This window comes from Colossoma macropomum, unplaced genomic scaffold, assembly GCF_904425465.1.
Source record: "Colossoma macropomum unplaced genomic scaffold, Colossoma_macropomum, whole genome shotgun sequence".
Lineage (NCBI taxonomy): Eukaryota > Metazoa > Chordata > Actinopteri > Characiformes > Serrasalmidae > Colossoma > Colossoma macropomum.
Window position 1 is genome coordinate 24,871,875 of NW_023494809.1, and position 15,286 is coordinate 24,887,160.

At 39.7% G+C, this 15,286-nt stretch overlaps 1 protein-coding gene across 2 annotated transcripts in view; it reads right to left on the minus strand.

Moving 5' to 3' along the window:
• Nucleotides 1-15,286, minus strand: part of cnksr2a (connector enhancer of kinase suppressor of Ras 2a) — a 185,633-nt gene that overhangs the window by 50,082 nt on the left and 120,265 nt on the right. For both annotated transcript variants that reach the window (XM_036558735.1, XM_036558734.1), the window contains 2 exons: nucleotides 10,555-10,760; nucleotides 8,205-8,294 (listed from right to left, as the gene is read on the minus strand). In XM_036558735.1, coding sequence (XP_036414628.1) covers nucleotides 8,205-8,294; nucleotides 10,555-10,760 — 296 coding nt within the window. The remainder of the gene's footprint in view (nucleotides 1-8,204; nucleotides 8,295-10,554; nucleotides 10,761-15,286) is intronic.

A 15,286-nucleotide genomic window follows, 5' to 3' on the forward strand; every position in this document is an offset into this window, starting at 1 on the left:
TCACACCAGCTAGGAAAAGGTCTGTGAATGAAAGAGGAGGAACTGTTAGCATGTCCAGATCATTACTCCATTCGACCCCCAGTAAGGTAATTTTATCATTATATAGTTGTTTGGCATCCCTCTGGAGTTGGTTAAGATACACTCTCATTTCATTTAATTCAATATGAAGCAGGACAAGCCTGAAAAAACACAATAAAACAGCAAATTCTTTAAGCTCTTGCAGTGTGAGTATTTGCAGCATATAAGCAAAGAATAAACCCTGCTAACATGGTGTAACGACGAATTAATGCAGTGCGATGTGACATACATTCCCAAGTTCTATACTTCTGTTTTATTGTCCTGTCTAGCCAGCGTAACATGTATTTATTGTCATGTAGGTTTATGGTCTGGTGTATTTATTGTATATTTTGCACTCAGTTCACACTATTGTGTATCTGCACTCTATGTAGTCCTCTGTATTGTGCTGCTGTTGTGTGTTGGGGCCTAAAGAATGACATTTCATTCCAATGTGTACAAGTATTGAGGAATGACAATGAAGACCACTTAACTTGACCCTTGTTATGATGTCAGCACTCAAACCTTTCAGCTGTTTAAATCACCTTCAGGCCAAAAGATTCTTAATGTGTGCTTTTAACAATAGTTTGGAGAAGATAAAACCTACTCTTCAGATAATTTGGTAAATCTGAAAAAATGCAAAATATCCAAAACGTTTTGGCAAGTACCTGTTTTATGCTAACAAAAACAGGTGTTACCTCTTACTTCATAAAAATATTTCAACCAAAAAAGAAAATGATGCCAACAATAAATACAATTGAAAGGCCTACTTGATGTTACATAATTGGTTGAGATATTCCTTTAACTGAAAATTAACAAGAAAAATATAAACTCTTGATGGGTGGTGTATGTTGCTTATGTTGGATATCAGCCTGTAAGTTGAGTATAATTACTGTGGCAAGAACTTCAGCTGCATATGATTAAAAAAAATGAACAGTAAGTTAAGTGCAAAACATCAGCAAACTAATAGGCAATCACTATAACTGCTCACCATATAAAAATGAGTTCTAGTCCTGGAGTAATATATTGCTGGACCCCACTGACAGGCACATTCATCTCTCACTAACTCCACCGACCAATCAAAAGCACTGGCCCACTCTTAAGGGGCCAATCACCCGCTCAATTTTCCAAATGAGTCACAAACAACATTTCAAAAGCCCAGTTCTTGGTTAAAAGGGTGTGCAGGAGTGATTGGTCATGGCTACGCCAGCCTCCAGAAATAAGAGAGTTCCACTAAACCGTCCCTTTAATTTCAAACCCACCACGGCCATCATTAAGTTGGCGTGCTCCCACCCCTTTACTCCGCTGTTGCCCGGCAGCAGCCAATGGGATGTAAATCATTGCGGAGAGCTGCTGTCAAGAGTCTCCATGGCAACAGAGTAATTGCAGAATGAAGGGCTCTCTCTCTCTTTCTCTTTTTTTGCTCCGAATGGAAAAGTTGTAAACAGTGGCAGTGAGTGGAATATCTCACACAGGTCCCAGGAGCTGCTCCGCCACTAATTAATTACACTTAAATTACTGTGCCGGCCACAAATTTAAAGTGTTGTTTTTGTGATGCTGGAAACGAACCAAGACTAAGTGGATGAGTCTTACTTAGCCAGCTAATAAAGCTATAGTAGGGCTTGTTTAGCTGTGTTTTTACATTTAAAAAAAACTGTTTAGAAATTATGTGATAAACTAACCAAGACTAAGTGAATGAGTCTGCTTGCTTATTTATTTATTTATTTATTTATTTATTTATTCATTCATTCATTCATTCATTCTTACTGCAGTGGGGCTTATTTATTTAAGCTTAACACAGGAGGGCTTGGATATTTACTTATTTAGTTAGTTAGATATTAATGCTTTTCACATTGGGGCTTGTTTGTTTATTTATTTATTTAGATAATAATGCTTTTCATAGTAGGACTTGCTTATTTATTTAGTTATTTAGTTAGTTAGATAACAGTGCTTTTCACAGTAGGGCTTGCTTATTTATTTTATTTATTTATTTATTTATTTATTTATCTATTTATTTATTAAGTTAGTTAGTTAGTTAGTTAGTTATTTAGTTAAATACTAAAGCTTTCTACAGTAGGGTTTGCTTATTTATTTATTCATGCTTACTGCAGTGGGGCTTATTTATTTAACCTTAACACAGGAGGGCTTGGATATTTACGTATTTAGTTAGTTAGATAATAATGCTTTTCACATTGGGGCTTGCTTATTTATTTATTTATTTATTTATTTATTTAGTCATTTAGTTAAATACTAAAGCTTTCCACAGTCGGGTTTGCTTATTTGATTATTTATTTATTTATGTATTTATTTAGTTAATTAGATAGATAATAATGCTTTTCACAGTAGGGCTTACTTCTATATTTAGTTAGTTAGTTAGTTAGCTATTACATTAAGCTTTCCACAGTAAGACATGCTTGCTTGCTTCTTTATTTATTTATTCATTTATTTATTTGTATATCAATCAAAGTTAAAGAGTTGTTTGGAGTGATGGAATAAAATAACACACTAAGTGGATGAGTAAATACTCTCCACTATTCAACTTCTTTATTTTATTTCACTTTATTTCATTGTCTATCAATCATAAAACTTAAAGGATTGTTTTGAAGTGATGCAATAAACTAAGTGAGAATAAGTGGATGGGTCTTTTATAGCCAGTCAAACTGTTTTTTTAAACAAAGCTTTCAACGTTAGAGTTGTTTTTACATAAATCTCTCTCTGTGTGTTTCAGTGGCCCAAACTGAAGAGAGGAGCTGGCGGTTTGGAGGCTGCATGTTTGTCTTGGTTGAATAGATGTACAGCAGTAAAAATAGCCGCTGTTATAAGAGATGACAAAGCGCTGAGAGCTTTGAAAACCATTGTGCTCGGTTCTGTCGGAATGACCTTGATGGATCTTTAGCCTTTTCACCCTCTCTCTCTCTCTATCTATCTCTCTTTCTCTATCTCTCTCTCCTCTTCTTTCATCTCCCTCTCTCTTTCAATCTTTCACACAATCTATCTTTCTGTATGTTGACTGTCACCCTCCAGACTCAACACCTGAGAGCGAGAGCGAGAGAGAGAGAGAGCGAGAGCGAGAGCGAGAGCGAGAGCGAGAGCGAGAGAGAGAGAGAGAGAGAGAGAGAGAGAGAGAGACACTGAGGTGGAGAAAAGGAAAGAGCCATCACAGCACTAATCTCTTCACAATGCAGTGAGACAGAGCAGTTTAACAGATCAAACAGCAACTGAGAGTTCACACACACACACACACACACACACACACACACACACACACACAAAACTACAACCACACTGACACATCTCAAGTGAATAACCTGAGGCAGAGAAAGAAAAAGAGTGAGAGAATATTATTTTATAGTGATAGTTTTGGGAAAAATCTAATTCACACAGTTTTCTCTCTCAGCCCAGATGAAGCTGATGAGTCGAGACACTTTGGTGTTTAAAGTCTGCTTCTCGAGTTTTGCATTGGAGTTATGAGGCTATTGTAGCCGGTATGGCTGGCCCAAAAGCTTTTTACAGGCATCTAATACTCACTGGTGTTTCTGAAGGGGTAATCGAATACTCGATCTTAATACTACCCTTAAAAACAGAATTTACATTTAATAAGTAACCATGTTGCTTTTCTTTGCGGATGATGTCCTTTTGGCTTCATCGCATGGATGTATCCAGTGGTTTGCAGCTGAGTGTGAAGCGGTTGGTACACAGATCAGCACCTCCAAGTCCGAGTCCAAGGTCCTCGCCTGGAAAAGGATGGCATGCCCACTCCAGGTAAGGGGAGAGGACCTGCCTGCCCCAAGTGGAGGAGTGTAAGTATCTCAGGGTTTTGTTCACGAGTGATGGAAAGGGGGATCGTGAGATCAGCCGCAGGCTGGGACAGGCGGCAGCAGTAATGCAGTTGCTGTATTGTTGCTGTACCAGACTGTAGTGGTGAAGAGGGAGCCGAGCCTTAAGGCAGTCTACATCCCCTCTCTCACCTATGGTCATAAGCTTTGGGTAATAAATATTCTCTTTTGGACTGAGATCTGGATTTTGACTCCGGGGCATTAAAATAGTTTGACTACCTGAGGTTTTCCTTCAGGATTTCCCTGTGTTTTGAACCATTCAGTTTACTCTACACCTTCCAGGCATTCCAGAGCACCCTGCAGATGCATCCCCACAGCATTATGCTGCCACCACCATGCTTCATATCGGGGACAGTGTATATATGATGTGTAATGATGGCTTGTGCTAAACATGACCAAAATTTAGGCCTCATTATAGGCTATTAGACCCTCACTAGCCTCCTTATTGCATCATCACTCAGTTTTTGTGGCTTGCCTGTTCTTGGCAGATTTACATGGCAGATTTACCTCTATTCTCTACTCTTATATAGTGAAGTCATTGCCTACAGTCAAATACAAAAGTTTGAACACCTCCGGCCAAATTACATGATTGATTTTCAAAGTGAAAATGTTAACACCTCTGTTACAGAGAACTTAAATATGGCATTTTTCTGCAGCTATTTATTTCTAATTTCTATTTAGTTCTTTGTAGATGATAAGTTAACTTGTTTTCACTTCAAAAATTAATGAGACTTTACAAAAGTAATGTCACGTATGTGTTATTAAAATGTGAGAACCCCTAAATTAAAACACTTTCATGGATCCCTGCGAGCAACATTATGCTGAGCAGCAATACCATTTGTTGTTATTTTTTTCAGAAAGAAGAAGCATTGCCGTTGATGCGATGCTAACGTTTAAGCTAATTACATGTTAGCTATATAAGTCTTGTAGCACCTGTACAAAACTAAAGAACCTCAAACGCCAAACATTTCTTGGCTGACTGATTACATCTGGGATAAGGGGAAAAATGTGTGACTGTTTTGCTTTAAATTGAACATGCAAGCTCTTCATAATGTTATTACAGGCAGCACAGGCCTGCAGGAAGCTGTTCATAATGATAACGATCGCACTGATGACCATAAAGATGATCCCTAATCGTGACACCTCTAATGATAATGAAAAAGATGCCCAGAAAGATCAGGAAGGCTCTGTTTTCATCAGTCTCAGTCGAAGGCCTCAGCCCCTCTCTCTGTGCCTGTGGGTAGCCTGGCACTGTGTGAGAGGCACTGGCAGGCTGGCACTCACTGGCACCTCACTCGGTGGAGCTGCTGGAAGTGGGTAATCAGCGAGGCGTGGGCCAAAACCGGGACGTTTCTAGAGAGTGTTAAGCTACCGCGCAGTGTGGAAAATCTAATCTAAGGTGTGGGAAAATAAACCCCAGCACCTGCAAAAAAGAACCAGCAACCAGCAGAGAGACAGTGAAGAAAGAAACAAAGAGCAGAGGAGAAAAGAGTGGAAAAGAAAGGGCAGACAAGATGCAAATGGAGATACAATGACATAGATTGCAATAAAGACAGTGAGAGCTGAAGAATAACTTGTGCTTAACTGACTCATGACTTGACTCGGATGCTCTCTTAAATGACTCGCGATGATTCGACTCGGACTCACACTTGACTGACTTGCGACTATTGCTTAACTGACTCATGACTCGACTTGGACGCTCTCCTAACTCATTCATGACTCGACTTAGACTCACTCTTAACCAACTCAACTTGGACTCAAATTAAATGACTTATAACTTGACTCAAACTTGCACTTAACTGATTCCCGACTTGACTCATATGCACACTTAACTGACTTGCGACATGACTCAGACTCACTCTTAACTGACTTGTGACTCAAACTCACTCTTAACTGACTCACAACTCAGACACATTCTAAAATCTCTCTTGATTCGACTTGGACTCACACTTAAACGACTCGCTACTCTACTCAGATTCATGTGACTTGACTCGGACTCCCACTTTTAACTGACTCCCGACTCTACTTGGGCTCATGCTTAACTGATTCACTACTCAACTCAGGCTTATGCTTAACTGACTCTTGACTCGACTGATTGTATTAGGACCACCAACCTTAATGCGGTAAATGAATTAAACCAATTGTTTCCAGTCTTATGTATGTGATTTGACTTTCAGCTTTACTATGGTCATGCACAGTGTTAGGGTTTGAGGGCATTGCATTGTGGGTATTGCATTGACTTTATGTTATTACCTCAGACTCAAGTCACAGGTCACTTTGACCTGACTCTTGGCGTGACTTACACTTGTGCTTAACTGACTCATGACTTGACTCGGATGCTCTCTTAAATGACTCGCGATTCCACTCAGACTCACACTTGACTGACTTTCGACTCAGACTATTGCTTAACTGACTCATGACCCGAATAAAATGAATAAAACCAATTGTTTCCAATCTTATGTATGTGATTTGACTTTCAGCTTTACTATGGTCATGCACAGTGTTAGGGTTTGATTATGCATTGTGGGTAATGCATTGACTTTATGTTATTACCTTGGCAACTGTAGTTACTGTCATCATGCAAAATGTTGGCACTCTTGTTTTTTTAGTTTATTACATGAACTATTTGCCATAAATGCATAGTACACAACCAACATTCCTAGTTCAACTCACTCTGGCCCTAAAGCTAGTTACAAGGAAAGCTGCCCTGGAGGCAGAAATCAGGGAAGGTAAACAGCTGTTATGCTAGCTAGTATGCTTACAAGCTACAGAATAACCAACTCTATGAATCCGAAGCACAACTAACAACAGAAATACCACTACTTCTGTTCGGAAGGACATGCTATGATGCAGAAAAGAAGAAGCAGAAAACATTAGTCTTACAGCCAAACCAAAAGACTTCACCGCTATGCTTTGATATGCTATGTACAGTTTGTCACTGTTTAGGCCATTTATATAAAAACAACTTAATTATTCAATTAACTGTCAGTAGACTACTTGACTATTAATATAATTGACAGACAAACTACTTATAATACTTAATTTTGTCTGACTTAACCCATTCATGCCCAACAACTACATTTAGTATGATGAGGAAACATGCCAGAGAAATGGCTCTGATTGGTGTAAAGTTCTGAAATATTGGATACTTGTACCTTGGATAGATGTCTAACAATGGATTATTTTACATTAATCTTCATACTTTTATTTTCAGTTAAATCATGTTTTGTTAAAAAGCAGAAGCCTCAATTTATCAAAAGGATACATTTAATAAGAAAACCCACTTTTTAACCACATGGTTTGATCAATATGAAAAATTTCTTCTGTAATTCAGTGAAAATTCTGACAGTTTAAAGGAAGTTTAAAATTTCTGAAATCAACATTAATGGGACAATAATGAAATGATATTAAAGGCCCCATATTATAGGAAACCTAATTTCCCTTTTTAAGTAATTTATAAACATTGTTACTGTAAACTGTTACCGTACACAAGTTTTAAAATGTACTGTTCATTCTCCAGTCCATACAGTCCAAGCATGGGAATTAAGATGCAAAACCAGCCTTTTTAAATTCAGTATTTTTTTGATGTCAAAAAACCAACACATTTACACATCACTCAGCCTATAGCAGTTTAGCCTCGCCCATTTAGACTGAAGTTCTAAGGAGTGTTTCAGCTCTGCATGCTTTTTGTATGAGGCATGATCTAATTTACATATTTCAGTCTTAAAGATGCAAAACCATGTTAATTCTAGGGCATAAGGAGAGATTGGAAAAGAGACATGTAAACATGAATTTTGACTGTTTTTGCTAGATAAAACCACTAAATGTCAAGAGTGGACACGTAGGATATGAGCTCTTTAAAGATATAATTAATACAGATTAGTCTGGTAAGTGATTTTTAATTGACCACACTTCACGGTTACACTGTGAGATAAAATCTGAACTCATTAGGTACAAATGGTGGTCTAAGACCTCCTGGCATAATGAATGAGTTACTGGAGAAGCTGCGCTAGAGTAATGGAGGTCTGGCCCCAGTTCTTATAACACATTCATCGATTAGTGTCAAACAAAAGGAAAGAGGTTTAGTCAACAGATAGAGGGATGGAGAGACGGAGGAGAGATTTTGGGAAAGAAGGGCAAAAGTGACAGTAGTCACACGTTATTGGGTCTGACAGGCTGCTGACCTGTGCGGCTCTGATATTTGTGCAGAGAGGAAAAGAGCTGATCTGTATGAGTGTGTGTGTGTGAGTGTGTGAGTGTGTGTGGTGTGTCTGCGCGTGTGATTGTGTGTGTGTGAGTGAAGAACACACTCACCTCTCCTGCCCTCTCTCTTCAGTCTGGCTGGGTCTTCATAGTCAGGGACCCAGTTATACTCCACAGGCATAGAGATGGGCCTCAGGCGGCCTGAAACACAAATAATTAGGGACGGGTGATCCTGACTTTCTATTCAGTCTAAAACTGAGAAACACAAAGGCCAGGATCTCATACCCATACTTTCAACAGCCATCTTGCACACATAAAAAAGGATATCTTATTGGCTCCCTTGGTAAAAATGTACTTGTGGTTAATTAGCTCAGTCTAACAGAATGACTAAAGGGAATCTGACCACTGAGTTACCTCACACTTATACCCCAGGGGAACAGCCATCAAAGACCACTGAAGAGTTCCTGAACACTCAAAAAGTTACTATAAATGGAAATACACTCAGTTATATTCTGTTGGCCCATCTCTACATATTGGCCACACAGGTTCCTATATTTCACATTTATTTGCATTTTTTAAGCATATAATGTAAAGTCAATTCCATTAAAACAAATAGTAAAATACAAAAGACAGTGACAGAGAGAGAGAGAAAGAAAAAAGAAAGACACGGAAAAAAGAGAGTGAAGGAAAAGAGAAAGACAGAGAGATGGGAGAGACAGAGAGACAGACAAAGAGAGAGAGAGAGAGAAAGAGAGAGAGAGAAAAGAGAATGACATGGAAGAGAGAGAGAAGGAAAAGAGAAACAGAGAGAGACAAGAGAGAAGGAAAAGGGAGAAACTGGAGAGATAGAGAGAACAAGGAAAAGACACAGGAAGCGAGAGAGAGAGAGAGAGAGAGAGAGAGAGAGAGAGAGAAGGAAGGAAAAGAAAAAGAAAGAGAGAAAGAAGGAAAAGAGAGAGAGAGAAAGAGAGAAGGAAAAGAGAAAGAAAGAGAGAGAGAGAGAGAGAGAGAGAAGGAAGGAAAAGAAAAAGAGAGAGAAAGAAGGAAAAGAGAGAGAGAAAGAGAGAAGGAAAAGAGAAAGAAAGAGAGAGAGAGAGAGAGAGAGAAGGAAAAGAGAAAGAAAGAGAGAGAAGGGAGGGAGAGAGAGAGAGAGAAGGAAAAGAGAGAAGGAAGGAAAAGAGAAACAGAGAGACAAGAGAGAAGGAAAAGGGAGAAACTGGAGAGATAGAGAGAACAAGGAAAAGACACAGGAAGTGAGAAAGAGAGAGGAAGAGAGAGAGAGAGAGAGAAGGAAAAGAAAAAGAGAGAGTGAGAGAGAGAGAGAGAAAGAAGGAAAAGAGAGAGAGAGAAGAGAAAGAGAGAAGGAAAAGAGAAAGAAAGAGAGAGAGAGAAGGAAAAGAGAAAGAGAGAGAAAGAGAAGGAAAAGAAAAAGACAGAGAGAGGAGAGAGAGAGAGAGAGAGAGAAGGAAAAGAGAGAGAGAGAGAAGGAAAAGAGAAAGAAAGGAGAGAAAGAGAGAAGGAAAAGAGAAAGAGAGAGAGACGGAAGAGAGAGAGAGAGCGAGCACGAGAGAGAGAGACAGATCAAAAGCAGAGTGAGTGAGAGAGAGGGTGAGATAAGGTGCCACTCTTCCATGAACATCTGAAAGTGCACTCAGGCTGTGTGTCAGCGCTTCTGCAGAACGTCACAGCGGCAGCAGGTGTTCCGCACACTGTTCTCCTGAGTTTAATTACCGAACGTCTGAAAACCACTCAAGTGTTCTCCAAGCGTCTTACAGACACTCCCTCACACGCGCCTGCAGACCCTCGTACGCAGCACAGTCTCACACACCCTCCATTCTGTGGCACGTGGTGATGAGGTACCTGCAGGCGATTCTGCCAGACTAGCAGCTTTTCCAATCGATGCCCTGTTTCACGTCTCTTACTCTGATACAAGCTAATCAATCTGCTATAAGAGCAGAATCAGTAGCACTGCCTTCATGTAACACGAATCTCCACACTGAGCAGACGCTTCTTAAAAAGGAATTCCTTCTATTTTTCCATTTTTCTGTACGATTAAGTCATCAAGACATAAACAGAGTGGTCTTTCAGAGTGGTCTGATGTGAAATGCACTATTCTAGAGACACCTGTTCACAGCAGTGGTGATTGGAACCAGATGTCATACGTGTTAAAGTGGTATTTAGTGAGTTTAGACCAGGCCTTCAACATGGTGGTGGTAGTATGAGGGCAGACTGATAGAGGGAGGAGGGAGAACTCTGACAACTTGGGCTGGAGTTCTGTGTAGCTTCTGCCTGTATCTAGAAGGCCGGCCCCCCTCATAGCTGTAGTAGGACTGATGTAGGACTGAGGAACAGGGAAGTAGTTTTGTAGTTTTGAAGTCTTTTACTTTTGCCTGGTGCTGTATGTGTGATGTAAAGTGTGCACGTGTGCAACTTTGAGCTGCGTATGTGTGTGTGTGTGTACCGTAGGTGGGCGTGCTCTCCCGGCGAGAAGGAGGTCCTCCACGGTTCGGGTCGTATTCGTAGCAGTAGAGCACGGCTTCCTCCTCCATGAGCGGGAAGCGGCGGCGGTACTCCTGATCCAGAAAGGAGTTGGGCGACTCTGAGCCTTTGGCTGCGGGAATTCCTCCCTGACCTCTCTCATCACTGGGCAGATTCCCTTGCTCGTCCCTACACACATATCAAAAACACTCATCAGCCACGCACCGAGATATCTGGGCTCAGTCCTCTCTGCTGCCCCCTACAGGCAACTGAGAACAGCACTGAAATGGAAAGTAAACTGCTGCTGGATTGTCTGTAATTATAATTGTCATAATATTTTTATCTAATTATATAATTAATAACAAAGTTACTAATAGTGGGTGGTACACCAGTTCATCAGATATGCTGGTTCAAAGTCTTTCTAAGATATTAGCCACAAAAAACGCAGATAATACAGCACACAAACAGTGAAACGTGCTAACATTAGTCCCTTTAGCTGAATGGCTGAGTCAGTGATCTTTCATTCATGCTCCAAATGGAAATGAAAACACAGCAGACCCGCAGTGACCTCCTGGTGTCTAGCCGTTCCATCTGAAGCACTACTTTATTTTCAAGGCAGCGGACCTAAAAAAATGGCTTGTCGTTTGGGGTTAGCCTTAGCCTAACATGGATGCCAAAGCGATCGCTGCAATTCTGTTTCCTCTCATATTGCCTGACTCAGTCAGCTGCATCAGACGACGCAGCGGTCAGGCCTTGTACACAAAACAAGCTGTGGACCAGCTGGTACTGAAGCATGAATAACTGTAATATTTTCCAAACTGCTGCAGCGTCTGACGCTCACAGACCGGTGGTGTATAGGACGCACATATGAGAAATGACTCAATTTGGCTGAAATTGGCTTCTAATTTCAATTTCCTGTTCCACCTTAAAAGGTGCAGCAGCTACACTCAGGCAATAGTCCAGGTGCCAGAATGTAGATGCTACTCCATTTCAGGTGGAACGGAACAAAATGCTGCTGAATAAGAAGCCAACTTCTTCATACAGGAGACAATGTTAAGCACCATTGTTGTTGGGTTTGCAGGGTTAGAAAGCAATATTAATATATGTTTATCTATGTATTGTTTAGTTTTGTTTTTACTGATTTGCACAACAAAAATATTTCAGATTTACATTAGTTCTTAAATATGTTTCTTATTCTAAAGTGAAGGGACATCCCAGATTAATAAGCCACTGTTAATCTACAATAATAGGTATGTTTAAGTATCTAACAGTATATATGTGATGTCTGTTGTCGGAACAAAACCTCGTGGTAACTTTACGGTAGAAGAAAAAAAACTACTTTACTTTTAATGTAAGTCAATGGAACCAGAATTTTGAACCTAGTTATTTTTGGTAATTTCTTTTGGTCCATTCATCATAAAATTTACACACAATATAAAGGGTAACAGGTATTTTCAAATTATGTCTATATATAAACACCGATCAGACATAACATTACCTCCTTGTTTCTACGCTCATTGTCCATTTTATCAGCTCCACTTACTATATAGGTGCACTTTGTAGTTCTACAGTTACAGACTGTAGTCCATCTGTTTCTCTGCATACTTTGTTAGCCCCCTTTTACCCTGTTCTTCAGTGGTCAGGGCAGCCATGGACCCTCATAGAGCGGGTATTATATGGGTGGTGGATCATTCTCAGCACTGCAGTGACACTGACGTAGTGGTGGTGTGTTAGTGTGTGTTGTGCTGGTACGAGTGGATCAGACACATCAGTGCTGCTGGAGTTTTTAAACACTGTGTCCACTCACTGTCCACTCTATTAGACACTCCTACCTTGTCAATCCACTCAGACCAGCACAACACACACTAACACACCACCACCACATCAGTGTTACTGCAGTGCTGAGAATAATCCACCACCTAAATAGTACCTGCTCTGTGAGGGTCCATGGGGGTCCTGACCACTGAAGAACAGGGTAAAAGGGGGCTAACAAAGTATGCAGAGAAACAGATGGACTACAGTCTGTAACTGTAGAACTACAAAGTGCACCTATATAGTAAGTGGAGCTGATAAAATGGACAATGAGTGTACACACACACACACACACACACATTTTAGGCCACACTGCTTACTAGTTATAGTTACAAGATGAATTACATATTCATTCTGTATAAGCAAATTCATGATTCTGACTTTTCATGATTCTGATCCACTTCTGACTTTTTTTCTGCTTGTTGAATCTCAAATGGCTGAATCTCAAATGGCCTCCTTCTTTTGAAGTGCACAGCATATTTCTTAAAAATAGTGGCTCCTGCACCCAAACACTGCACATTATAACTATCAAAAAGCCATTTGAGATTCAGCACGAGCACACAATTCCATAATTGACAAAGTTTGGGCTCCCCTGGTCAAATTACATGTTTTTTATTTTCATTTTCTAAGTGAAGTTAAGTATGTATCCTCTATACCCTGCACATTTTAAGGCACAATTACTGTATAACATATTGTAAAAATAATAAAATATAAAATGCGGCCTGTGTAAAAGTTAAAGCACGTTTTATATTTACTGTTATATTTTTTCAATATATTAAATTCAGCAAATAAATAGAAATTGTGCACCAAAATGTTCAGGTTTGTTCCCTGTAACTTATTTTCACTTAGAAAATAAACAAAAGTTACACAGCTCACGCAGTGCATTATATATGGAGCCATCTGTGATTCAGCTGTTGTTTTCTTTCTTCAGAGCAACAGGAACATTTATCAAATCACACCTACAAACACCAATTAAACATTTAGAGTCCAAACTTTTAACAGAAGTTCTCTGCTTGATTCAAAGAGCTCTGAGTTGGGCTGGGCTCTGGCAGCAACTTAAACATTGTACATACATCAAGATACAAGCATCACGATACATTACGACACAGAACAGCGTTCCAGAGAAAGTCCCTGTCTGTTGACTCTGCAGCTCGAAAATTTTAAGGATAAAAAGTTTGAAGTACTGTTGTGTTACTGTGTTTCACTTGAGCGTTGCATCATTTGATACCAATGGCATGGCTTTCTTTGTACTACTCAAAAAACATGTAAGCAAAACTCAGCTTGAGGCAGCTGCTCCACAGTGTTAAGGTATTTCTCTCTGTTGTTGTGCAGGTCTGCCACGTGCTTATACATTATAAATATCATACTCTGAGACCTGAATGCAGTAGCTGGTTCTCTCAGACACAGCCTGAGCTTCAGAAATATTGATAGATCCATGAGCGTATTGATTCACATGTTGAGTTGCCAGGAGCTTCTTCACAATACACTGCTGTATCTCGGGGTGTCCCCCTGACTCAATCTGCGTACTTCAGCTGCTAAAGTTCTCACTAGGAGTAAAAGAAGGAAACATATCAGCCCCATTCCCAATCCTTACACTGGCTACCAGTATGTAGGTACTATTACTGATCTGTAAATCAGATCAGACATACGTATTTATCTGATATGCTGCAGCGATATGAGCCAGGCAGAACTCTCAGATCATTAGGAACGGGTCAGTTAGTTCTGCTGAAGGTGGAGACTAAACATGGAGAAGCATCGTTTAGCTACTATGCTGCTTTTAACGTTTAAACGTGCTTTTAAACGTTCCTATCTGAGCAGCTTTCAGCTCAGTTTAAAACACTGTTACCACTACTGCACTTCTCTCCTGAAACAGCACTATGTTCTCCTAATTTTCTTCTATTTTAAATCTATTGTTTATTATTACCCTGATAACAAGAGGACAGTGGGACACTGCTGGTCGACTGATGGCAAAGCTGGCGGTCCACTGGCTTTTTGCTCAGCGTTTTCCGGGTGGCCCACTGGTGGTTAAGCAGAGTATTAGACAAAATTCCACTTATCATTGCTCCGTTTCCACTCATAGCCCAAGTTACTTATTTTTCCTTCCTTCCTTTCTTTAGTTACACTTTGTAAATTAGTTTAGTAAATAATTTTAATCTAGCACAGGGTCAGCAACAATTTTTCTACACAATAATTTTCTATCAGATGTTTGTAATATTTGTCTTAGTTTTTTTTTCTAAAATCTGTTAGAGGAGATTAAAAACTAGTTAGAGCTTGTATGCAGGACAGTAATCCGAGGGTGGACCAGCAATGGCAAACAGTCAGTGGGGTGCCGACCTTATCAAGCCAGTGGGCCGATAAATGCTTCCTGTCTGGGTATGTTTCAATCATATTTTTAGTTTCTATTCTACATCTTTCTATATAGTAATTTCAAATATCTTCAGATTTTCTCATTTGTAAAGCACTTTAAATGACCACAGTGTATGAAAGGTGCTATATAAATAAACCTGACATGCTCTTACTGTCGAGTATTAGTTGATACTGATCCCACCTGATCTGACATTTGTGTTTTCATAGATAATACAGCTACATCACTTAGGCAAGATATGCTACACTGCCGATTTATAACACTTTTAAATCTAAAAAAAGAGTTATAAATCTAAATGTATAACTCTTTTAAATCTATTGTTTATTATTACCCTGATAGCACGAGGACATTGGGACACTGCTGGTCCACTGATGGCAAAGCTGGTCTTCAGATTTTCTCATTTGTAAAGCACTCTGAATGACCGCAGTGTATAAAAGGTGCTATAGAAATAAACTTGACACGCTCTTACTGTTGAGTTTTAGTCAATACTGATCCTACACGATCTGACATTTGTGTTTTCATAGATAATACAGCTACA